The following is a 22,606-nucleotide window of genomic DNA, read 5'->3' on the forward strand; positions in this document are numbered from 1 at the left end:
TCAGCCAGGCAGTCCGCAGGGTCTCGGTCGTCCCATACTAGTACATATATAATATTATATTATATAAATATTATATATCATTTCATAACTTCCTTTTTTTAAAAAAAATAATTTGTTATTTTAAAATATTTAAATAACTCCACTTATAAAAAATAATGACTATATAAATTTGTAATACTATTTTTTCAGAATTAATTAATATATATGTATATACATATTTAAATTGTATTATTATTTTGTAATTAAATATTCATATATATTTTAATATAATAATAATATAATGAAAATGTAAACACACATCCAGATCAAACAGACAACAAAATACATGCACTTAGTGTGTATTCACATTTTTTTCTATTAAAAATATAGACAATTTTATTCTTTGATGAATAAAAAAGAATTTATTTAATAGAATAAAATTTCTTTATAATAAAATAATAAAATAATATTTATTTTAAAAGATAACTGTATGTTTTTAATAATATTTTTATAAAATTATATACATATATATTATTATGAAGTAATGTTATTTTAATTAATTATTTGTAAAAGAATGAAATTGTATATAAAATTTACACCTACAGAAATATATGTTTTTTTCTAGTCAATAAATAAATTATGTTGTATTAATTAAATGATACAGTTATCTAATTAAAAAATGTTTTTTTTCCATGAAATTGTATATTCTTATTACATGATAGTATAGATAACAAGAATATGATAACTATATAAAAAATAAAATTAATAATAATAAGAACAAAATAAAGACAACAAAAGGTACTAATTTTCGATTTTGGGTTATGCCTTTGCCTTCTGTGTGTTCTTGCTCTTCTTTCTTTCACGCTCTTTCTCTCTCTTCGCCCTTCTCTCTCTAAAATCTCAGTTATTGGTCTTGTCTGCTCCTTCGATTCCAGGTGCGTGTGCCCTAATTGGGATCCGACGTCGTTTTTCAATTTCCCTACTTCCTGTTGATTTTTTTTTATTGCGCTGTTTTTTCCCTGTTCATCTTCGTCATTTTCTTCGATTTCAGTACATGTTTTGTACGGGAATCGTTGCCCAAGATCTCGGTCTTTTTTCGGCGTTGATTTTGTCACAAATTTTCCGTTGTGGGTTTCATGCAATTTGGGTCAACCAACTCCATTTTTCTAAACTTGCTGCCTGCTAGTTTTGATTCCCTTCTTGTTCCAGTTTATTTGATTGTCACGGGGTTTAATTTCTGTTATTATTAAATCTTTATATTAGGGTTTTATCCATGGTTTATTTCTTTTATTAGTTTTTTTCTGAGGTGGGTTTTTGGGTTTTAATGACATTGGAGGGTTTTTTTCGGGGTTATCTTGTATGTTGGATTTTGAGAAATGGGGGTAAGGAATCAACCCTTTGTTATGTAGTTGGTTAGATGTGTTTTAATTGTTGAACTACTTGCTGTTTGAATTCGTTCTGTATTATCTTCAATTTTCCATGACAATGCATTGCCGCTTCTCAATCTTCTTTTTCTGTGTGTGGAAATAATAATTTGTTTCCCGAAAATTTGCCCTTTTTTTCAATCATTATAATTGTATATATTATAGAATTTCCTGTGATGTAGTTAATAAGGAGTACTGAATGTTTCAGTAGTTTAGTTGTGTCTAAAATTGTGTGAACGGTTTTCAATGTTATAATGTAATGTCGGGTTTAAGGGGGCTCATTTTGGCACTTTGTCCGTGTGATTTCATATATGGCATGGCAGGTGTTGTAAGAGTAGTGTTAGCGAAGCAGTAGTTGATCAGGGAATGGCTGGGGTTACGAGTGAGGAATCTGGAGTGGCAAAGTCTGCAGAGGGAACTTTTAGTGGGCAGCATGGTCAATCTGCTGGGGAAGCAGTGGCTGAATGGCGATCTTCCGAGCAGGTGGAGAATGGAACCCCATCGACTTCACCTCCTTATTGGGACACTGATGAGGACGATGAAGGTGGACTTGTAATCATTTAAATACAAAATTTCCACTAACAGTTGTTCAAAATCTAATTTGTTTTACTCTTTATCAGGACCAAAACCTTCAGAATTGTTTGGAAGATATACATGGAAGATTGAAAAGTTTTCTCAGATTACCAGAAGGGAACTTCGCAGTAGTCCTTTCGAGGTTGGCAGCTACAAGTGGTATGTGACTTGGGATAAACTTTCCTGCCTTGCCTTGATTTTGGTGTGCTTTAGTGTTTAACTTTCTCTGTTTTTCTGTATAATTTTAATTTGCATCTTTATGTCTTTGTTTATTCTGAAGCTCGTTATTTCATGACAAAGGTGTGGTCCAAGATGATGTTTCTCTCTCCATCCCTCATTTAACTGTATTTTGGTTAATAACATTTTCTCACACAGTTATTGCAGCCTAATTGACCATTATGACTTCATTCAATCATAGTGTCAAGTTTATTATGAACTCTGAGTCTTGAAAAATTTATTTTTTGAATTTATCTCTAAAATTCACTATTAAGGGGGAAATAAATATTGGTTTTGGGGTTACGTTTCTTTCAGGTACTCTGCAATTTTAAGACATGTACCAAAAAAATATGACTGTACGAGAGTTTGACTTCTCAAACAAGGAAAAATATATATTTTTTTATTTTTGAAAGTTGTGAAGTATATCAGGAGTAGAACATTATCATAGAACAGGTGCATATGGTTTGCCGAGACAGTCCTTATGACTTGAAATATGCAGTACATATTAGTTGAGGTTTTGTCTAATCATGATGTGGTATGTTGCAGGTATATTTTAATTTATCCACAAGGTTGTGATGTCTGCAATCATCTCTCTCTGTTTCTTTGTGTTGCTAATCATGACAAACTTCTTCCAGGTTTGATTCCTGAAATTTTCAGATGCATTAATTATAGTTAGTCTCACTATCTACTCTTGGTTCCATAGTACATGACCTGTCTTTGGTTCTCCCCTCCTCTTTTTGGGTAATACAGGATGGAGTCATTTTGCGCAATTTACAATAGCTGTGGTCAATAAAGATCCAAAGAAATCAAAATATTCTGGTCTGTTGGTAAATAATTGGCTTCATTATTGGACTTTACAATTTCTTTAGTAGTGTTTGAGTTATTTTTACTTGAGTATTCTAGATACATTACACCGATTTTGGAAGAAGGAGCATGACTGGGGATGGAAAAAGTTTATGGAGCTCTCAAAAGTGTATGATGGCTTTGTTGATGCATCTGACAATCTGATAATAAAAGCTCAAGTTCAAGTTATTAGGTATTTTATTTAGTAATTTTTTTCTGTTTTTAATCTTACTGATATGCTCTACCATTTTGTATGCTGTTTAAGTGGTTGTTAATATGATTTTATGCATATTCACTTTGTTACTTGGGAGAATATATGAATGTTCTGTAATGTAATTCTCAGTTGTTAATAGCTGCTTTAGCAGCTAAATGCGGTAGTGGTCATCCAGCGATCTGCTTTCTTGCTTTATCAGTTTGGGGGTGGTGGTCCCCTGTTTGTGCTACTGATTTGTGGTGTGTGCTCCTGCTGTTTTATGAAGCAAACCACTTTTTTTTCTTGGCAGTATATGTTGCTGAATTGTGCAGCAGCAAATGTTTGCTGAGTTTGTTGCAGGCAGCCGCTTTTTTTGACGTTGTGGCTGATATTATACTTCAAGAATGTTTGTTTTTGAATCTTATATGGCAGTTTCCTTTTGCTAAAATGATCCTAAGACAATGTTGTCAAACTCATGGATCAAAAGTGGGGTAAATGTTGTAACTCGACTCATAAGAGTTATGAATATACGGAAAAATATATTCATAGCCTGTTCATGCATTAAAAATAATACAGACAATATAAATAACTCATAATATAAGATTCAATGCATAACACAACTAAAAATAGGTTCACAATTCATAAAATTACACAAGAAATAGATTATATTAATAGATACTTAATACAAACAAACTATCCAAGGAGATCTTTCATATTAAAAGCAGGAGAGTCATCCTCCTCCACATGATCTTCATTTTCATTAATGCCATCTCCTCCACGACCTTCATCATTATCAGCAATTTCTAGAACCTCTAGTCATCCATAGGTTAGTAGCAACACCATTTTAACTCATACATCTTCATTTGAAGCATCCAAAGTTGAATTTGCTTCATTCCCCTCCGCAGTTCATTCATCATCAGAATCAAGATCATAAGTGTTACTGTCATTTATTTGTTCTAACATCCTTCTTTGTTCAATCTTGAATTAGCCATCACAAACACAACATTGTTCATGGATTTCTTTTCTTGCTGTGGACCGAAATAATTATAAAATTATTCAACGCATCATACTAGCCTGTATAGGTAAATAATTATAAAATCAATTTCATAAATTTAAATTCTTACCCCTCTCAAAAGCACTCCAATTACTTACAACCAGATGAACTAATATTCTAATAGCAAACCTTTGTAATTCTGAATGTTCACCACCACACGATTTCCACCATTGTGCCAGAGTTTTGGTTGAGTGCAAATTTAACTATTAGATTGCCAGAAAATCCAGATTTGCTTTTGAAACTCTCAATTTGAGCATAAATCTTATTGATCTCATCAATGTTTCCCACCAACCTATCTAAACAATCATACATTCCATGCTTCACTTCATAATAGACTTTAGATTCAGTATTATAGTGCAACATAGGATTAAGGTAGTGGCATGCAACATGCAATGACCTATGCAATTAGAGACTTTGTATCTTCGCTTTAGCAATATCCATTTCTTCATAAATAAATCCATTGCTGGTTTCTCATTTGAATACACCTTGCACAACACCTTAATTAGGGGAATAGCAATCCTCATGCAATTCAAAATATTTTTTCCAAAATCCTTATCCAATATCAAATTTTCTACAAGTCCTCCATTTCTACTCTTTACAAATTGACTAGATTGCCACTCCTTGGATGTGAACATCTTCTTTATTTTCATTAAGCATCCCAAAGTCAAATAAGAAGTGGCAAAACAAGTATTAATTGGTCTTATCAAATATCTCCCTTTAGTAAATTTATGTAACAAGGAAATAGGACTAGTTCTTGAATAGATGTAGGTTGTGATTTTTTCTTCCCAAAATCTCTCAACATTAATTTAATGCAATGGGCTGCACAAGGTGTGGAATATAAATTTGGTCTCTTTTGCATTAACAATTCTCTAATTGCCTTGTAATTTGTGGCATTATTAGTTACAGTTTAGATCACATTCTTCTCTTCCCCAACTTCCTCGACAACATCGTCTATCATCTTGAAGATTTTTTCTTACATATGTTTGAAGCATCAATAGACATAAAAAATAATTATTTTATTCTTATGGTTAGACTTGGAAACTAAAGAATTATTTTATTGATATGGATCACACCAATTACATTCTCATCATCTCTATATGTTATAACAAAAACCTTTAAAAAGAGGAAACCGAAATACGCTGAAATAAATAGGAAGATTCTGAAGATATTTTTTCTAATTACTATGGAGAGGAGATATTGGCAATATTTTTTTATCCTAATAATCTGCTATTTACAGCAGTTAGAAAGTAGTTAAATTGACATCTTATTTTTGGCTTTGTAATAATGACGAGTGTTAAATGATTAAATCCCATTCCTAAATTGTACAGGGTGTACTGTGTGTATATCGCAGTCTATGGAATATATTTCTTGTTAAAAGGAGAAAATAAGCTTAAAAAATTGGGCAAAAAGGTCTCTGATAATGTATTATCCAAATGGGCCAATAAAGAATAATATGTGACACTATGCCTATGAATTATTCTGCACAAGGTAAAAGGCAAGAGAAGTACAAACTACATTGGCTAATTGAGTTTTTTGGTTGAGTCATGCTGTGAGGCTGCCCTGTCTTCTGGTTTTAAAACAAATTTAGTTTTAGTTTGCTTTTACCCTTTTCAAATTTGTACTGCTGCAAGATTGGTACTGTTATTTTGAGTTTTTAAATAATCCATTTTGTCTTGGAGCTTTTGTTTGAGATGTATGTAACCAGTTCTATTATTATGTGCAGGGAGAAAGCTGACAGGCCTTTTCGTTGCCTTGATTGTCAGTATAGGAGAGAACTTGTTAGGGTATATTTGACAAATGTAGAACAAATTTGCCGGCGTTTTGTGGAGGAAAGAAGAAGCAAGCTTGGGAAGTTGATAGAGGATAAAGCTAGGTGGTCAAGGTATTTCGTACTCATCAATAACATCACCCTTTTGACTTGTATGTATACTCTAAATGGTTGATTATATATGCTGTAATTTTTATCTTGCTTCTAAGTGTAGTATAGAAAGTTCATGTTGTTTAAGTATCAATTCTTAATTTAGTTTTCCTTTAATCCTGAGTGTAGAAAATGTTAGGCATATTGGGAAGAAAAGAAATGACGATCTATACTTAGTTTATTCTGGTTGATGTGATAATGGTATATGCTGTATTGTAGACATCTGTGTAGTTTTAATGCACATGAAATATGAAGTTTGTCGTGCATAGTGTAACCTATAACAAGTTTAATCTATCATCATACATATTTAATTGGGACATATATATGTAGTATGCTGTATCTATATTCATTACCACTTCTATTTATGGTGTATGATTTTATTGGTAGATCTAATTGGTACTTTGCTTATCCGCAGCTTCTGTACTTTTTGGCGGGAAATTGATCAAACTTCTAGGCGCCGCATGTCTAGGGAGAAGACAAATGTAATTTTGAAAGTAGTTGTGAAACACTTCTTTATAGAAAAAGAAGTAACATCTACTTTAGTAATGGACTCCTTGTATAGTGGGTTGAGGGCTCTTGAAGGTCAGACTAAGTGCAAGAAAGGTAGGGTAAAATTGTTGGATGCTGAAGAAATGCCAGCACCAATTGTCCGGGCCGAGAAAGATATGTTTGTACTGGTGGATGATGTTCTACTGCTACTTGAAAGAGCAGCTATAGAACCTTTGCCTCCAAAAGATGAAAAGGGTCCTCAAAATCGAACAAAGGTGAGTAATATAATGGGTTGGTAAACTTGAGGTTTTTGATTATTTAGGAAAGGTTGTTTACTACTCAGGTTTATATGTGTGTGTGTGTGTGTGTGTGTGTGTGTGTGTGATTACAGAGAGAGAGTGGATTTTTATAGAGGAGAAACTTAAAAGTCTATGTCAGATACAACAAAACAACTTCAGAGCATGGACTAAGTCAACTAAATGCAACAGAAAATTTAATATAATCTAACACTTCTCTTCAAGCCACAGCATATAAGTTGTAAGCACCAAGCTTGGAACATATTGAATTCACAGTTTGCTCATAAGATTTGGTCAGTATATCTACAATTTGATCATTCAATTTGAGAAAGTTTGTAGTAATTTCTATAGACAACAACTTCCCCGTAAACAAAATGACAGTCATTCTCTATATGTTTGGTTCTTCCATGGAACACTGTAGTAGAGGCAATGTGAAGAGTTGTTTGATTATCACAATAAACCCTCATTTACAGATTTTCACTACGTGAAAATTTGTTTAATCCTCACTAATTCATAAACAGATGAGAACTCTATTCTGCATCTACACTTGATTGAGCAACTCCACTTCTTTTCTTGTTCTTCCAAAAAGTGAATAATTTTTTTCGCCAATTGATACACAATATTCTGTAGCATAACACTGTCTATAGGGATCTTGCTCAATCAATCTTATAATACCAAAAAATCTAGGCATCCCCCTTATCCTCATGCAACAATCCTTGTAGGACTTTTTTGATACATCTAAGGATACAAATTATTGGATTCCAATGATCATTATGTGGATCTGTACAGACTGACCAACAACCATGACCACAAAAAAACCATCAGATTTTGTAATTTTGAGGGAAACGAGTTTCCCAACTAGCCTTCTGTATCACTTTGTATTTGATTATGGTTCTCATCGAGTAGCCATCAACTTGAGATTTATATCCACAAGACTATTAGTAGTCATACCTGTTTCCATTAGAATATCCAGTGCATAAAGTTTGAAAGTGATTGAATAAGTGAGATTTTTCTTTGTAAATTTTAGAAGCATGATTCCCTATATTTACTATATCATCGGTATAGCACGTGGGTAACAACTTTAATCTATATTCTCATACTGGCTGAGTATATTCTCATATTTGTTATCCTCATTGTATACATATCATTCTTAACTTTAAATTGTATAATATAATTGTTTATATAAGTAATACATTTTAATTAAATTAATATGTATATATATGAGTGCACACAAACATATATATAGTAATGACTGTGAAATGCACAGGAAAACTTCTTAGTACACCATGTTTAACTATAAAAAGTTACTTAACAAAGTATATTAATACGACTTTTGCATTCAAATAAATGGATTTTATAAAGTTGTTTTTTCAGTATATTACTTCAAAGTGAAATTCTAATTATAATAATTTTTTTTTCTTCAACTCAAACTTCAAGACTATTTAATCACATAGAGAAGTGCATAATTATAGTAACCTTTACTGTCATTGACAACATCTTTGCTCAACATTATCCTTTTGCTGATAAGGTTGTACAATATGTATGTTCCTTTTGAATGGTATCGAAGAAACACTCTTGGCTCTCCCTTGTCATCCGACTTCTTTCATTCGGTACACATAAAACAAAGAGAACTAAATATTTGGAGATATTTGTCATTTGTTCTTGTTGGAGATTCACATTGACTATAGATATAACCAAATTATTATATGTAAGTGGTTGCAAACCTCATCTTATAAGCCAATTTTGTAGGATTGAGTTAGGTCTAAGTTCACTTCATTAAATAGTATCATAACCTAACGAGATTAGTTGAGCATATTCTGCCACTATCGAGTTATCCACAAACATATAGTCTCACACTCAAGATATCCAGTTCTTGGCATGAGGGGTGTTGCAAATCCCACATCAATTAGAGACACAACCTAATTATAGTATAAGTTGATGCAAACATCATCTTATAAGTCAGTTTTGTTGGGGTAAGTTTGGCCTAAACCCACTTTCTAAGAGTTCCATTTAGTTGGCGCCACCAAGTGGTAAACATCTTGGGTTGTTGTGTTGCTATTTTCTTAGGAAACCACTTTTTGTAATTTATATCATATTGGGATGGACTAGTGTTCTATATTTTGCTAGATTTTCTTTTCTTTCAAATTATAGTTAAAAATTAAAAATAAAACAAGTTTTAGCCTAGTTATAGTTTTGGATATATATTACACGCATAAAGTGGTATTTTGACTAACCTGAGAATCGTTATATATATAACACATTATCTTGAAAGTTTCAAAATTCTTTTGGTTGCTAAGAAACCTGGTTCACTGTTTTTGGGCAGGATGGAAACTCTGGGGAGGATTTCAATAAAGATTCTATTGAGCGTGATGAAAGGCGTCTCACTGAATTAGGTCGCAGGACTTTGGAAATATTTGTCCTTGCCCATATATTCAGGTAGTATATGTTATTTCTGAATTCTTTTAGTTTTCTTAGGTTAACTTGTCATTTGCAGATTATCTTCTGAATTTCTGGTTGTTTGTTAGCAATGATATTTAGGAATAAGATTTCTTTTAATTCACACCAATATGTTATATTTCATGTTTGAAGGTTGTACTTTCTTTTACTATTTAAAAAATTCAGTGTTGGTTTTTTATATTTTAGAGGGATGAGGGTTTAATATGATGACAGTTTCGGGGAATTTTCTGTTCTAACTTGGCAAGTTGGTATGGCTCATGTTTGCTTTTAGACACCACACCATGAAGTTACCTAGGCAATCCTATGGACTTCGTGAACTTCTTTTTTTAGCCTTTATTTCAGAATTCCACAAACTTCTCTTTCAGAGTATTTCTCAATGCTTATACACAATTATGGATTCGTTGTGTATTCAAATTTCAAAATGTGCAATCTACAGTAGCACGAAGAAGGTTTTCTTTGCAAAAGTTCTGTTAAATGGGTTATTTAACAGTGGATGAGCAATAAGGAATTTTGTACTTGTCTACTCACCTTGCTTCCAGTGCATGGCATCACATTCTGGAGGTTATCTTTGAATTTTATACTATTCCTTCTCTGCTATACATGGTTCAGAATCTGTGATATATAAGTCTGCAACCATGGGACAGATAGAATTTGACTTAATAATAGTATCATGTGAAACAATAGGGAATGATGGATGGCTGGCTTGATAGCCAGCAGTCTCCGGCACTTTGCAGTTAACTTTGTGGTCCATGGAAGTTTATCCATGCCAATGTAGTGCAATATCATTTTCTATGAAGAAGTGAGTCGGAGCTTGTTATTTATCCACTAGTGACCTGGATTTTATGTGGTTTTTTGTATGTATTCATTGATTATTTGTAGGATTCAAATGGATTAGGTTATCCTGATTATTTATTTTATGGGTGCAGCAATAAAATTGAGGTTTCCTACCAAGAAGCTATTGCTCTAAAGAGACAAGAAGAACTTATTCGTGAAGAAGAGGCAGCCTGGCTAGCTGAAAGTGAGCAGAAAGCAAAACGTGGAAATGAGAGGGAAAAGAAGTCAAAGAAAAAACAGGTCTGTGTATTACTCATCTAATCTGCATTATCAATGGATTTTTCATGTCCTAAAGTTGATTACACAGATGCTATTGATTCTGTGGTTGTCTTGATATTCAATTTTCGATATTTAGGTGTTAAAACTTTAGATTCAAGATTAAACCTTTCTTATTAGTTACTGCAGAACATGCATGAAAAAAATAAGGTAGTATGACTATTTTATCTTATATTGGAGAAACCATTTAATTTCTCATATAACTGCTATGGCTAGAACATTTGTATATAAAAACCGCAAGCTTTTGTCCTTTTTATTTATAATGAGATCATGAATACATTGTTTGCCTATATTTATGTTTCATGTACATGTAAGACCCTTTATTTTCTTTTCCATCCTTCCATATTTGCCTAAATTGCTTCGTAACAGCAAGCTAAAGCATTCTTTAGGCTACTTAAATATAATTTGAAAATATTTTGCCAGGAATTTATAAACTATAATTCTCCCTTGATGTTCCTTTTACTTTGGCATGGCTGTTATTTGTGGGATTAAAAGGATGTTATATGTATGTGACTGGTGAATAGTTGTATTTTCTTTTTAACTGTTGACAAAATCCTTTGTGGTCGCTGCAGGCTAAACAGAAACGGAACAATCGAAAAGGAAAGGACAAAGTTAGAGAGGATAGACCGGCTGTGGCACTACATGACGAGCAGCAAAACAATGCTGCTGATGAAAAAAAGCATTCTAACATGGAGGAAGTAGAAACTCTTGATGAAAAGCTTGATACCCTGGAAATTGTTTCTGATGTGTCTGATTCTGTGGATGGGGTTGGTGAAGTGCTTCAGCCTGATTCTGAAGACAGAGATGTGAGTCCTGTAAATTGGGATACTGATGCATCGGAAGTCCATCCTCCAACTGAGGCTAGTAGCAATGGTATAGGTAGTATTTCATCTGTACAAAATGGAATGGCTGAGAAAAGAAGCAGTTCAGTAATGGATGACAGTTCTTCAACATGTTCTACTGATTCATTACCATCAGTGGTGATGAATGACCACTACAAGGGGAACTCTTGTTCAAATTACGAAGTCCAAAAGTTTCCTAGCAGGTAAGTATATAGTGTAGTGTTTCTTTCAGGTAGATGAATATTAGTGATTTGAGTTGTGTGTTAATTTGATTTGGCACTGCTTATCTGTAGAGGCAAGAACCAAGTAAAAACATCATGTAATGTGGGCAGTTGGTCAAATGAAGTAGACAGTCAGCCGTCTGGTTCTACTGGGGATGCTGTTGAAGTTAATGAACCTGGAAGTCGTAAGTTAGGTGAATCTGAGTCTGAGGGTGCGGTTATCTCTTTGCAGGATCGATTAAAGTGGCTTGATCAACATGTTGTCAGAAAGGTGGTATTATTACCATAAGCTTATCCTTTCATAAGTTACTGTGGTTACTTTATACATCCCCTTTATAGATTGCCTATAACTTGTTCATGTTTCTTTTTTACCATAATGGTCAACCTGGAGTGTTTTGCTAATTGATAATGATTTTACAAGACATATTAGTTTTGAAAATGAGAATTTCGAATACCTTGTTTTATCTTATTTCTCTGTGTTCTGGAAATGAAAATAAAATTCATTTGTATTGTAATAGAAACTGAAATTTTCTGTAACAGAATTGTAACTGCGCTATTGATTTTTAAAAGGATGGTTACAATAGGTAAGCATCACTTACTTATAGGTGGAAGGTACTAACAGTGGGCCAGCAAACAGAATCCACTAACAAAGAAGCAAGTGATGTTCTCTATTACTTGTACTCTAATAACCCCGCAAGCTTAGGTTGGGTGAAAAGCAGAACAGTCACCCAAGTTGAGTTTGGACAGAAGTAAACAGAACCTAGAGGTAGCAAGAGGTTTTGTAAGAATATCAACACGCTGCTCTAAAGAAGGAACTTGGAACATGGAAAGGTGCTTAAGCCAGAACCTTTTCTCTAACAAAAAAATTCTAACTGAAGATGCTTGGTTTGAGCTTGGAGTACTGGATTGTGAGCCAGGGCACGAGGGGTTGGTATAACATAACTCATGTTGTCAGAATCGACAGACTAGATCAAGGTATTGGGCCAATAGTTGAACCACACGAATATTTATTAAATATGTATATGTGTAACTTTATACTAATGTTATTATATATAAATTTAATTTATCACATAATTCAAAAAGTAGGTTGTGGTGTAGTTGTTAATTTCTTTTAAGCTTACCCCCATGGTCCAAGATAAAAAACCCAATAGGTGCAAGTGTTCACTTTTTTCTCAAATTTCAAACTCTCTAAACTCCTACAGTAAGCTGTTGCTACTTCCTTACATGGTGACTCACACATGTGCATGGGTGCCAACTTCCTTGTGGTGTCTCAGACTAGCTTATGAAGTATGACATGTCACCTGTTGGATTTCAACTTCGAGCAGGTCACCCAGTCATTGATTTTATTTGGTTATAACTGAGTTTGGTGACAACACCTAGTCAAGTGCATAACTGATTAGAGGAGGTGACCTGACTAGCTATAGATCTAGTTATTGGATAAACTGGATGAACAGCTTATCCAGTGGATAATATTTGAAAAACATGAAGTTTAGTTAACAAGGATTGGATCCAAAGTTGATATTAGGAAGGAAGTGAGTGTAGACCTAATTCAATCTTACAAAACTGGCTTGAAAGGCTACAACCGATTGCTCTTTAGATCATCAAGAGACAATCTTGGGGGAGAAAACACATGGGCTCTAGACCTCGATCTGCTGTGACAATTGGGGTCCACAACCCAGTTAGAAGGTGCACGCTAATGTTATGGTGCCTTTCAAATGGCACAATTTGTGCTTTACTGCAGCCCAATTATCTTGGGGACGGGGAAGATATGACTGACAATTTATAATGTTAAATTTTGAGCATGAAATGGTAGCTTACTGAAGTGAGCCTATATCGGACATGCAGTAAGAAGCATCAGAAGCATCTTTGGTAAGCTTGCAACCACCTACCATTGCTGAGGAATTAGGCTTGGCCTAAGATATTAGTCTTGAAGAATGTCCAGAATGTACTTGGATTTGGTAAAGATAAATAGAGCCATCAGATAGACAACAAACATCAGTCTCTAGAAAATAATTCAAATCACCTAACTCCTTAAGAAAAATTTCTGAATCCAGCTGCTGAATCAGAGTGTTATTATGTTGGTAGTTGTAGTTGTCATGACGCATTTAAAGTCTGTTCTTGATGAGACAAGCTTTCTCTTGCTTTGAGATGCTTTTTGTCAGCGCAAGCCATCTTTTCTAGCTTTGTTTACTTTGCTCCTTTTACGAATGACTCTTTGCTCTTTCATGCTTCTCTTTTCTACTACGAGGATGTCCAGAGCTCTTGTAGGATATGTTCTTATGATAGTCTGACTTTGGAATGATATGCTACCTTGCTTTGATTGTAGATAAAATAAGTAACAACAAATATAGCAATATGCAGTGTTCGAAATCAGAATGGTTAAATATATTTACATGAGAAATCTTTTATATTACTATGTTAAATTTACTACGTGATAAGATCTTTTTGTGTTTTTCAATGTTCACTTTGGACTCCAGTAAAAATGTTTTTCCTCCAAAACTTGCTTATGTATTGTTATTGTCAAAACTCATTACCAGAGTTTTGTCCAAGGTTTCTTAAACATCATCCAAGGGTAGTCTGGGTCCAATACTTTAGACATCATCAAACACTAACTTGTGTCTAACATGCAACTGATAACATGAGGTAACATCTCATAGGAGATAGAAAATTGGAGCTAGGACAGTAGTAATCGGTTCTATTTCTCCCATGATTGGAACACTTTAAAACACAATCAACATTACGATCTTCTACTATAACAAACCTTGGTGGAATATCTAGGTTTACCAGAAGATGTTGTAACCGATGGGCTTTAGTGATGATTCTACTTGTTGACAACATGGCATTAGTTTGAGTTGCAAAGGTTTGGAGAAATTGAGTATGCAAACGTGGCTCAAGCATTTGATGGAGCCGCTTTTGAAGAGTCAACAGAGGTGGGAAAAGATTGAAGTAGAATCACAAAGATAGGGTTCCCGAAAATGGCATTTAGGATTGAATCTTGCTCTCTATACCTTATTAGAAAACTCAAAATTTCCGTTACTTAGTTGTAACTGTATTATTGTTTGTTAAAATGATGATTACTGTAAGCATTGCCTTACTTCTAGGTGCAGATAATATCAGTGGGCTAGCAAATTGACTGGCCCCAATCCACTAACAGAAATGAGAAAGAAAAATATGTATGCATGAAGCAAGATATGCTTTATAATAATAATACTCTAAAAATTTGTTAGGCCGAAAACCAGTAGGTGATGCTTTATTATATATCTTGTTTAAAAGGTTGATCTGCATATCTGAACTACAACATTTTTTTTAAATCCTTCCATTCTGCTGTCATACCTCTTAGCTATGTAGATGTCAAGATTATCGGCTTTGTAATTGTTAGAAAGTTTATTGTTGTCTTATGTTTAATTTTTATAAAAGCGGTTTTTGCTGTACCTGTCAGATCGATAGGGTCCTAGGAGTACGCCTCTCTATCCTATCTTTTGTACTTCTGATTCAGACTTGAATATATACAAATATAGATATGCTGAGAGCTTCAATATCATGCATTTTCAGTACATGGGAAGTGTTGTACTCTGAACCTGTAATCTTATACTTTTGCACTTTCTAGGCTTTCCGCACCTTTCACTATTTGACATGTGCTGCTTTAACCTCGTCCTAAAATGGACCTCATTGTATATATATGACAAATCTGGACTTTATTTTCTTGAAGTGTACGAGATATTAGATTTGAAATGGTAGTAAAACTGATGATTGATTTGATTTTTATATATTTTGCTGTTCTGTTTGATAGGAAGAGGATACACCTTCGCTACAAAATAAACAAATCATCAAAGACCAAGCTATCATAGAAAGAACTGTTAACAATGAAAGCCTACAAAAAGAGAAGAAATTAGCAGTGCCATCCTCATCTAGTAGTCCTCCACGAAACTTACCTGTTCAAATGAAGTTGGAAAACCAAACTAGAGTTATGGGAGATCCCGTCCATGTCAGGAAAACATCTTTTAGTGCCTCACAGCCGACTGATAAAGAGGTGTCTTCATCTTTAGCTTCTGTATCGCAAGTAACAACTGGTCCAAAAGCAGAGATCCAGAAAACTTCACCGCCAAGATTAACCGAAAGGTCCATGGCACAAGTCGCTATGATGTCAAGGCCTTCCAGTGCTCCACTAGTTCCTGGAGGTCCCAGGCCCACTGCCACCGTTGTCTCAGTGGTTCAAACTGCTCCATTACTTGCACGCTCTGTGAGTGCAACTGGTAGATTGGGTCCTGATCCCTCGCCTGCTACTCATAGCTATGTTCCTCAGTCCTACAGAAATGCAATGATGGGGAATCCTGCAGTCTCAACTGCTGCCAGTCTCCCTCACTCCAACTCTAGTTCAGGAGTAAACCCATCTCCTGGCTATTCACAACCACCATTGGTTTCATCACCACTATTTTTATCGCGGATCTCTGACAAATTGGATTCCAATGCTTCCCAATCTGGACCCTTTGGTATGATTAGTCGGGATGTTTTACAAAACGGACCAAATTGGATTGATAGTTCTCATAGGGAAGCCAGCAGAAACTTACACTATGAACCACCTTCCCGACTTAGTGATGTTCAAAACCTAGACTTGTACAAGCCAATAGACAGTAGATCATTGGGCAATGTATCGAGTGAGTTCCCTGCTAGCACATCCCGACGCCAGAACCAAGGTGGTTTGGTGGATGAGTTCCCACACCTTGATATCATAAATGATCTTCTTGATGAGGAGCATGGTATGGGGAAGGCAGCCAGGGCAAGTTCAGTTTTCCCCTCCCTCAATGATGGACCACAGTTGCTAAATCGTCAGTTCACTTTTCCTGGAGACTTGGGTACAAATGATGATTTGGGATCATCCGCCAGTTCTTGTAGGTTTGAGAGATCACGAAGTTATCAGGATGCCAGGTTTCAACAAGGGTATAGCTCATCCGGGCGGCAGCATTTCGATGTTCGGCCGGAATATCTTCCACAGGCAAGTACACAGTCATCATATGGAAATGGCAAGGTAGATGGGCTGACTCCAAACCGGTGGCAGGTTGCTGGTTCTGATCTATCTTATCTAGGCATGAGAAACACAGAGAATAGTTACTCATACTATCAAGATTACCCAAACATGGGAAGCAGTGTGAATGGTGTCAATGGTTACACTGTATTCAGGCCTTCAAATGGTCCTTAGAGGGAAAAGATGACAGGGTGGCCACAAATTAGTGGTCATCCACAAGTGTAATAATGTATTTCAGGAAATTGTTGGGTCTCTTTAGATTGGAGTGAGGTTGTATCCCCTTGATAGGAAAACATTTTGTAAAGAGTGTTTCCGATTAATTTGGTTCCAGTTTTTCATAAATTTATACATGTCCTACCTTCTAACAGTGTTGGGATTTGGGCCTTCTGGGATTATAGATACTCTTTCATGCGTGTTGTCAATGTAATCTTAAAAGTTGAGTTTTTTGTACATACTCTTTCATTCGCCTAAGACGCTCATAAGATCATTGAAAATATGAACTCTTGACTGGAATTTCAACATCTACACTGTTTCTTCCTACACCTCCATATTCTTCTGTCATCCCATACAAAATATGAAAATATATTTTTATCATTTTTGTGTTATCCCATGAATTATATGATTTTGAATTTGGAAATAACTTACGGATTATGTAATCCTTGAAAACTTGAAAAGAATGGTATTTTGGATTATATAATCTGAATAATCTGGAATATATTTGAAAAGAATGTATTTTGGATTATATAATCTGAAAGTTTGAATTTAAGAGTAGTCTAAAAACTAATATTATATTAAAAAAGGACTTCTTGCATATGAAAAAAAACTTTTGAAAACTAATCAGAAAATTTTTTTTATAAATTATATAATTTGGAAAAATTATATAATCTGAAAGTTAATTATAAATTTAGAAAAAAACTTTCAGATTAATCCAGAATCTAGAAAAATATTTTTGAAATACCAAAAATTTGTGGTAGTGTGAGAAGAATATATGGAGGTGTCGGAAGAATCAGTCCAACATCTATTCATAATTTTGTCACTGTCCAATTGTATGAAGGATAAAGTGCCATTGTAGTTTCTCCATGTGTAGAAAGCTACTACAATAGACTATTATGAAAGTGTTTAAATTTAATTATTTGCTAATTTGATCTTTAAATATGTTAATATGATAAGTTATGAGTCTTGGATTTGACAGATTATATTTTCAAGATTTCTTACACAAAAGAAACATACAACCACTTGCAATTGCATTCATTATTAATTTATTTTTTATCATCAATTTATTGAGAATATTAATTATATTAAATTTACTGATATATATATATATATATATATATATATATATATATATATATATACTCTTCTTAAAATTACCTTCTTGTAAATAAAAAATAAATATTTGTTCATCAATCAAATTACTCAGATGAAATTCTAAACATGACTGAAAAAAAAAACACTGAAAATAGCTAAGGTATTGTAGGTAAGTTTTGTCCTAATTAAAAGCCAGTATCAATTTAACTACTTTTTAGTCTTCACAATTACATATTTAATTCTTATATATAGAATACTTGAGGTAGTATTGATTTTGTGGATTAATTGTGAATATTTAATCATGAAATGATTGATAAAAATATATTACATGAATTTTTATTAAATGAATAATGGCAAATAACATTTTTAAATTTTTTTAACTGATTAAAATAGATTAATGAATTTTATATCTCGTCCCATACAATATAAATTAAAATGTATCTGATTTATCCTATAAAAAAAAAGTAATTCTCTTCTCATCCTTCTGCCAATAACCACCGTAAAATCCCTTATTCCTCATTTTATAATTGATTTTTAAATTTCAGTGTCTAAATTTGCAAAATTAAATCATGCTTTCTCTTATTATAGTTAACAAGAATTAATTGGTTAAACAAGAAATGCATCAAAACCCCAATTCCAGAAAACTTTGCTTTTGCAATTTCTTCCCCTTCTGTCAAATTCGAATTTATGGCAAAAATAATAAAAACTCAAAATATGAAAAGTTTGATTATTGACTACTACTTGATGGGTAAATAATCCCTACCAACCTTAGTTTATGAGTAAATTCATAGATAATTATGTATATTATTTTAATTTTTTTTCAATATTATTATTTAGATTATTATTTATTGTTATTATTTATAATTAGTATTAATATTATAATAATACTTTTAATATTATGTATAATATTAATATTATCTATATTATTAATATTTTGAATGTTATTAATGTTGTGAATGTTATTAATATTGTTAATGCTATTAATTTTATTAGTTTTATGAATAATATGAATGTTATTAATAATATTATTAATATCAATTAGTATTCATGTTATTAATTAATATTATAATAATATTAGTGATATTAATTAATATTAATAATATTGTTAATATCATTAATATTTTATTATTATTAATATCACTAATATTTTAATATTATTAATTATTATAATAATATTAATACTTTTATTATTTTTAATATTATTAATTATAATAATATAAATATAAATATTAATAAAAATAAAAATATTAATAATAATATTGAATTTACTTATACAAATTTATCTAAATTTAACTTACGGATAAAAAATTGTGAATAATAATCCAAAAATAATACTAAATTTACCTATAATTTAGATTTATGGGTAAAATAATCCTTAAAATACAGATTCAGAATCACGAGTAATAATTTATGGATAAATCTTATTTTTTTTTATAAATTTTCTAATTAAAAGATGACATTAAAATAATTATCAAAAAAATAAATCCAACACTTATTTTATGAACTAAAATATTATATTTTATTTATTAAAAGATAAAATTGTTTAATTAAAAATGACATAAAAATTAGTTATCAATCGCATGAATAGTTTTCAATTGTTGATCAAATTATATAAAGAATCCAATGAACATTTTGGTTGACAAGTAGGTTTTGGTTCAAGTGGTATTCAATTAGGTCATTTTAAGTAAAACTTATACTCAAATATTTTGAACCAAAAACACAACACAATCGCAGATTTTCCCAGAAAAATAATCATCAACAAACCAAGAAAATGAGGTATATCAATATAAGAAAACAAAATCTGTAATTATTGTTTTGGATAAGATGAATCAATCAGTGCCCTAAAGATTTGGACAGAACAAGAAGAACAGCAACAACAGATTCAATAACTTTAGCATGTGACGGAAGAGGAGAAAGATCATTGAAAGAAGGATCAGTTGGTGATTCCCCTGAAATGCAATCATCAACATCATCTGCTATTGAAGCAGCAGCAAGATTCACACCTTGGTAATCTCCTTTGTGAAGCAACTCTTGAGTGTAATCAACATCACCAAGAGCACCATCTTCACCAAAATGTTCCAAGCATGCTTTGTAGTGTTCTTTGGCCTTAGGGTTTTTCCCACTCTGAGCAATCAGATTACTGATCAATTTGATTGTGTTGCTCACATTTCCTCTTGCTATGTCAATCACGTGTTGAGTTAGGTCAACAATGGTAGCACTAGGGTTTGAGCCAAGAAGAGATAAACAAAATGCAGGGTTCTGAGTTTTGCTGCAGATGCTCTTCACTTCACTGTCTGGGATTCCATTGGAGCTTGAACCAAGCAAGAACAACACAAACACAACGAAACTAACTTTGCAAATCATTGTTCTTCTTTATCTCTTGTTTCTTTCACTTCAATGCAATGCACCTATTTATACTTCTCATTTCAAAATAACAACTAATGCAACCTCATTTCAAAATTAATGAAATAATTATTGATTTTAATATCTATGAATGTAACATATATGCATGTTTATCAGGGTTATTTCAACCAAATTGAATCATATTTATTTATTTTTATAATAAAAAAAATAAAAAATAAAAAAAAATATATATATATACATGAAAAAACAGTGAATATCTTTCAACTTTAAACGTAATAAAGTGTTTATTAAAATGTTTGATTCAGTTTTTATTATATTTTTAATATTGTTCTTATTTGGATTGTAGGTTATTTTTAGAATGTTGCTAAACTAGTCAATGCTGTCAACAGTATTTATGCAAATTCATTTATAGATTATTGAAACTAATAAATTGTTTAAAATCTGTTTTCTCATTAATAATATTCATTGCATTTTAAGTCTTCTGTGTTTTAAAGTTTTCTAATTCAACTCATTTTTGTTTCTAAAGTTTAAAAAAACATTAAATACATTTTTAACATTGACCTTTTAATCTTTACTAAATAATTAAATAGTTTACATATTTATTTATTTTTATGTATAAATAAAAAATATTATAAATATTTTATTAAAAAATAAAAAATTATTATATTTTTATTTTTTTAAAACACCTTAAACAACACTCAAAAATAGTAAAAAAAGTAATTTAAATAAAGAAAGAAGTAATTAAAAATCACACATTTATTAAAAGATTGAGATGATTATAATACATTTATTTTTAAAATTATATATCTATTGTTGTTCTTGATATACTAGAAAAAAAAATACTAGAACATTTAATAAAATTTTAAATGCACATTTATTATTATGTATCGAGAAAAATATGGATTTTTAAGGACATTATTGATGAATAACACCAAAATTCTCGATGTCTTATCTAGTCTTCTTTTTCAAATTTTCACTCTCTCTTCTCTCTACTTTTATGTCTCCAAAGGTGAGGAGTCAAAGATCAATTATATCTGATAGAATTTTCAAATAGTGTAAGTTCATATTTATTCTAAATATTTATTATTCTCTATCGTTTTTTTATTTGATCATCAATTTTTTAGGGGTGAGTTGAAAAATTTGATTCTCTCAACTTATTCTATCATAAACTGAAATTTTTTTATATTTGGATAACTTTCTCTAGGTCCCTAGAGTTTGGAACAGTTCCCCGGCTTGAGTTATAATTTTTACTGGAATACAAAATTTCAGGTAGGGAAAATTATCTCTGTTTGAATAGAGTCGGATAGCCAATTTATGATGTTGGAGGGTATGGAGGGCTTTATGATGTAGTTTTGAATCTTATATTGTTAATATTTGTATTTCTATAAGTCATAATCTTGTAATAAAAATATTTTGAAAAACTCAAAGTTTGTATAGAAATCGGTATGTAAAAACTTGTATCGTACTAGTTAGATATATTTTATGAGTGTTACATAACTGCCACTATTTAATTTTATGGATATATTTGAAAAAAAATTATAATATTATTAATTAAAAGGAGAAATTTTGCATTTAGTATTATGTTGTTCATCAATCATATTACTCATCTAAATATGACTGAAAAAAACACACTGAAAATAGCTATGGTATTGTAGGTAAGTTTTGTCCTAATTACAAACCAATATCAATTTAACTACTTTTTGGTCCTCACAATAACATATTTAATTCTTATACATAGAATACTTGAGGTAGTACTGATTTTGTGGATTAATTGTGAATATTTAACCATGAAAAGATTGATAAAAATATTTTACATGATTTTTTATTGAGTGAATAATGACAAATAACATTTTTAAAATGTTTTTTTTAACTGATTTAGCCTATAAAAAAAGTTATCATTCTCTTCTCACCCTTCTGTATTAAACCCATGACCACAGTAAAATCCTTATTCCTCATTTTAGAATTGATATTTAAAATTTCAGTTTAGCAAAATTAAATCATGCTTTCTCTAATTATATTTAACAATAATATATTTGGTTTGCGAAGAAAATATATGTGTTGATAAGTTTATTAACTTAAAATTTATTTTTAGAGTATTTTCATTGATATAATAGACTTCCGTCTAATATTTTTTTTAGAGTTTTTTATTAATAAATATAAATTATCTATGTATCATTTTTGTTAATATATGTATTACAGTAAATGAAGATGAATATTCCTTGTCTGATGCTTTAATGTAGCGTACGTAATCGCACGTAATCGTAATGAAGAAAGAGGGATTTTGATGAACCTAATT

The 22,606-nt window shown here is 31.8% G+C and overlaps 2 protein-coding genes across 3 annotated transcripts; one reads left to right on the plus strand and one right to left on the minus strand.

Moving 5' to 3' along the window:
• Window positions 1–758: 758 nt before the first annotated feature.
• LOC137827485 (TNF receptor-associated factor homolog 1a-like) lies at window positions 759–17,088 on the plus strand. Of its 2 annotated transcripts, none has more exons than XM_068633644.1 (13): window positions 759–914; window positions 1,727–1,947; window positions 2,024–2,135; window positions 2,739–2,827; window positions 2,943–3,011; window positions 3,096–3,228; window positions 6,006–6,164; window positions 6,616–6,964; window positions 9,309–9,421; window positions 10,369–10,516; window positions 11,125–11,597; window positions 11,688–11,886; window positions 15,406–17,088. In XM_068633644.1, the coding sequence occupies exons 2-13, from the start codon at window positions 1,770–1,772 to the stop codon at window positions 16,810–16,812; spliced, it is 3,429 nt and encodes a 1,142-aa protein (XP_068489745.1). In that variant the 5' UTR covers window positions 759–914; window positions 1,727–1,769; the 3' UTR covers window positions 16,813–17,088. The 2 variants fall into 2 exon arrangements, 1 of the variants encoding a protein (XP_068489745.1); XR_011083757.1 differs by having other exon boundaries at window positions 770–914; window positions 11,688–12,590; window positions 15,406–17,060.
• Window positions 17,089–19,764: 2,676 nt separating this feature from the next.
• Window positions 19,765–20,310, minus strand: LOC137828701 (pectinesterase inhibitor 1-like). The gene has a single exon (XM_068635382.1). It carries the CDS (start codon window positions 20,308–20,310, stop codon window positions 19,780–19,782), a length of 531 nt encoding a protein of 176 aa, XP_068491483.1. The 3' UTR covers window positions 19,765–19,779.
• Between the last annotated feature and the right edge of the window lie 2,296 nt (window positions 20,311–22,606).

Source organism: Phaseolus vulgaris, chromosome 7, assembly GCF_000499845.2.
Source record: "Phaseolus vulgaris cultivar G19833 chromosome 7, P. vulgaris v2.0, whole genome shotgun sequence".
NCBI classification, from domain to species: Eukaryota; Viridiplantae; Streptophyta; class Magnoliopsida; order Fabales; family Fabaceae; genus Phaseolus; species Phaseolus vulgaris.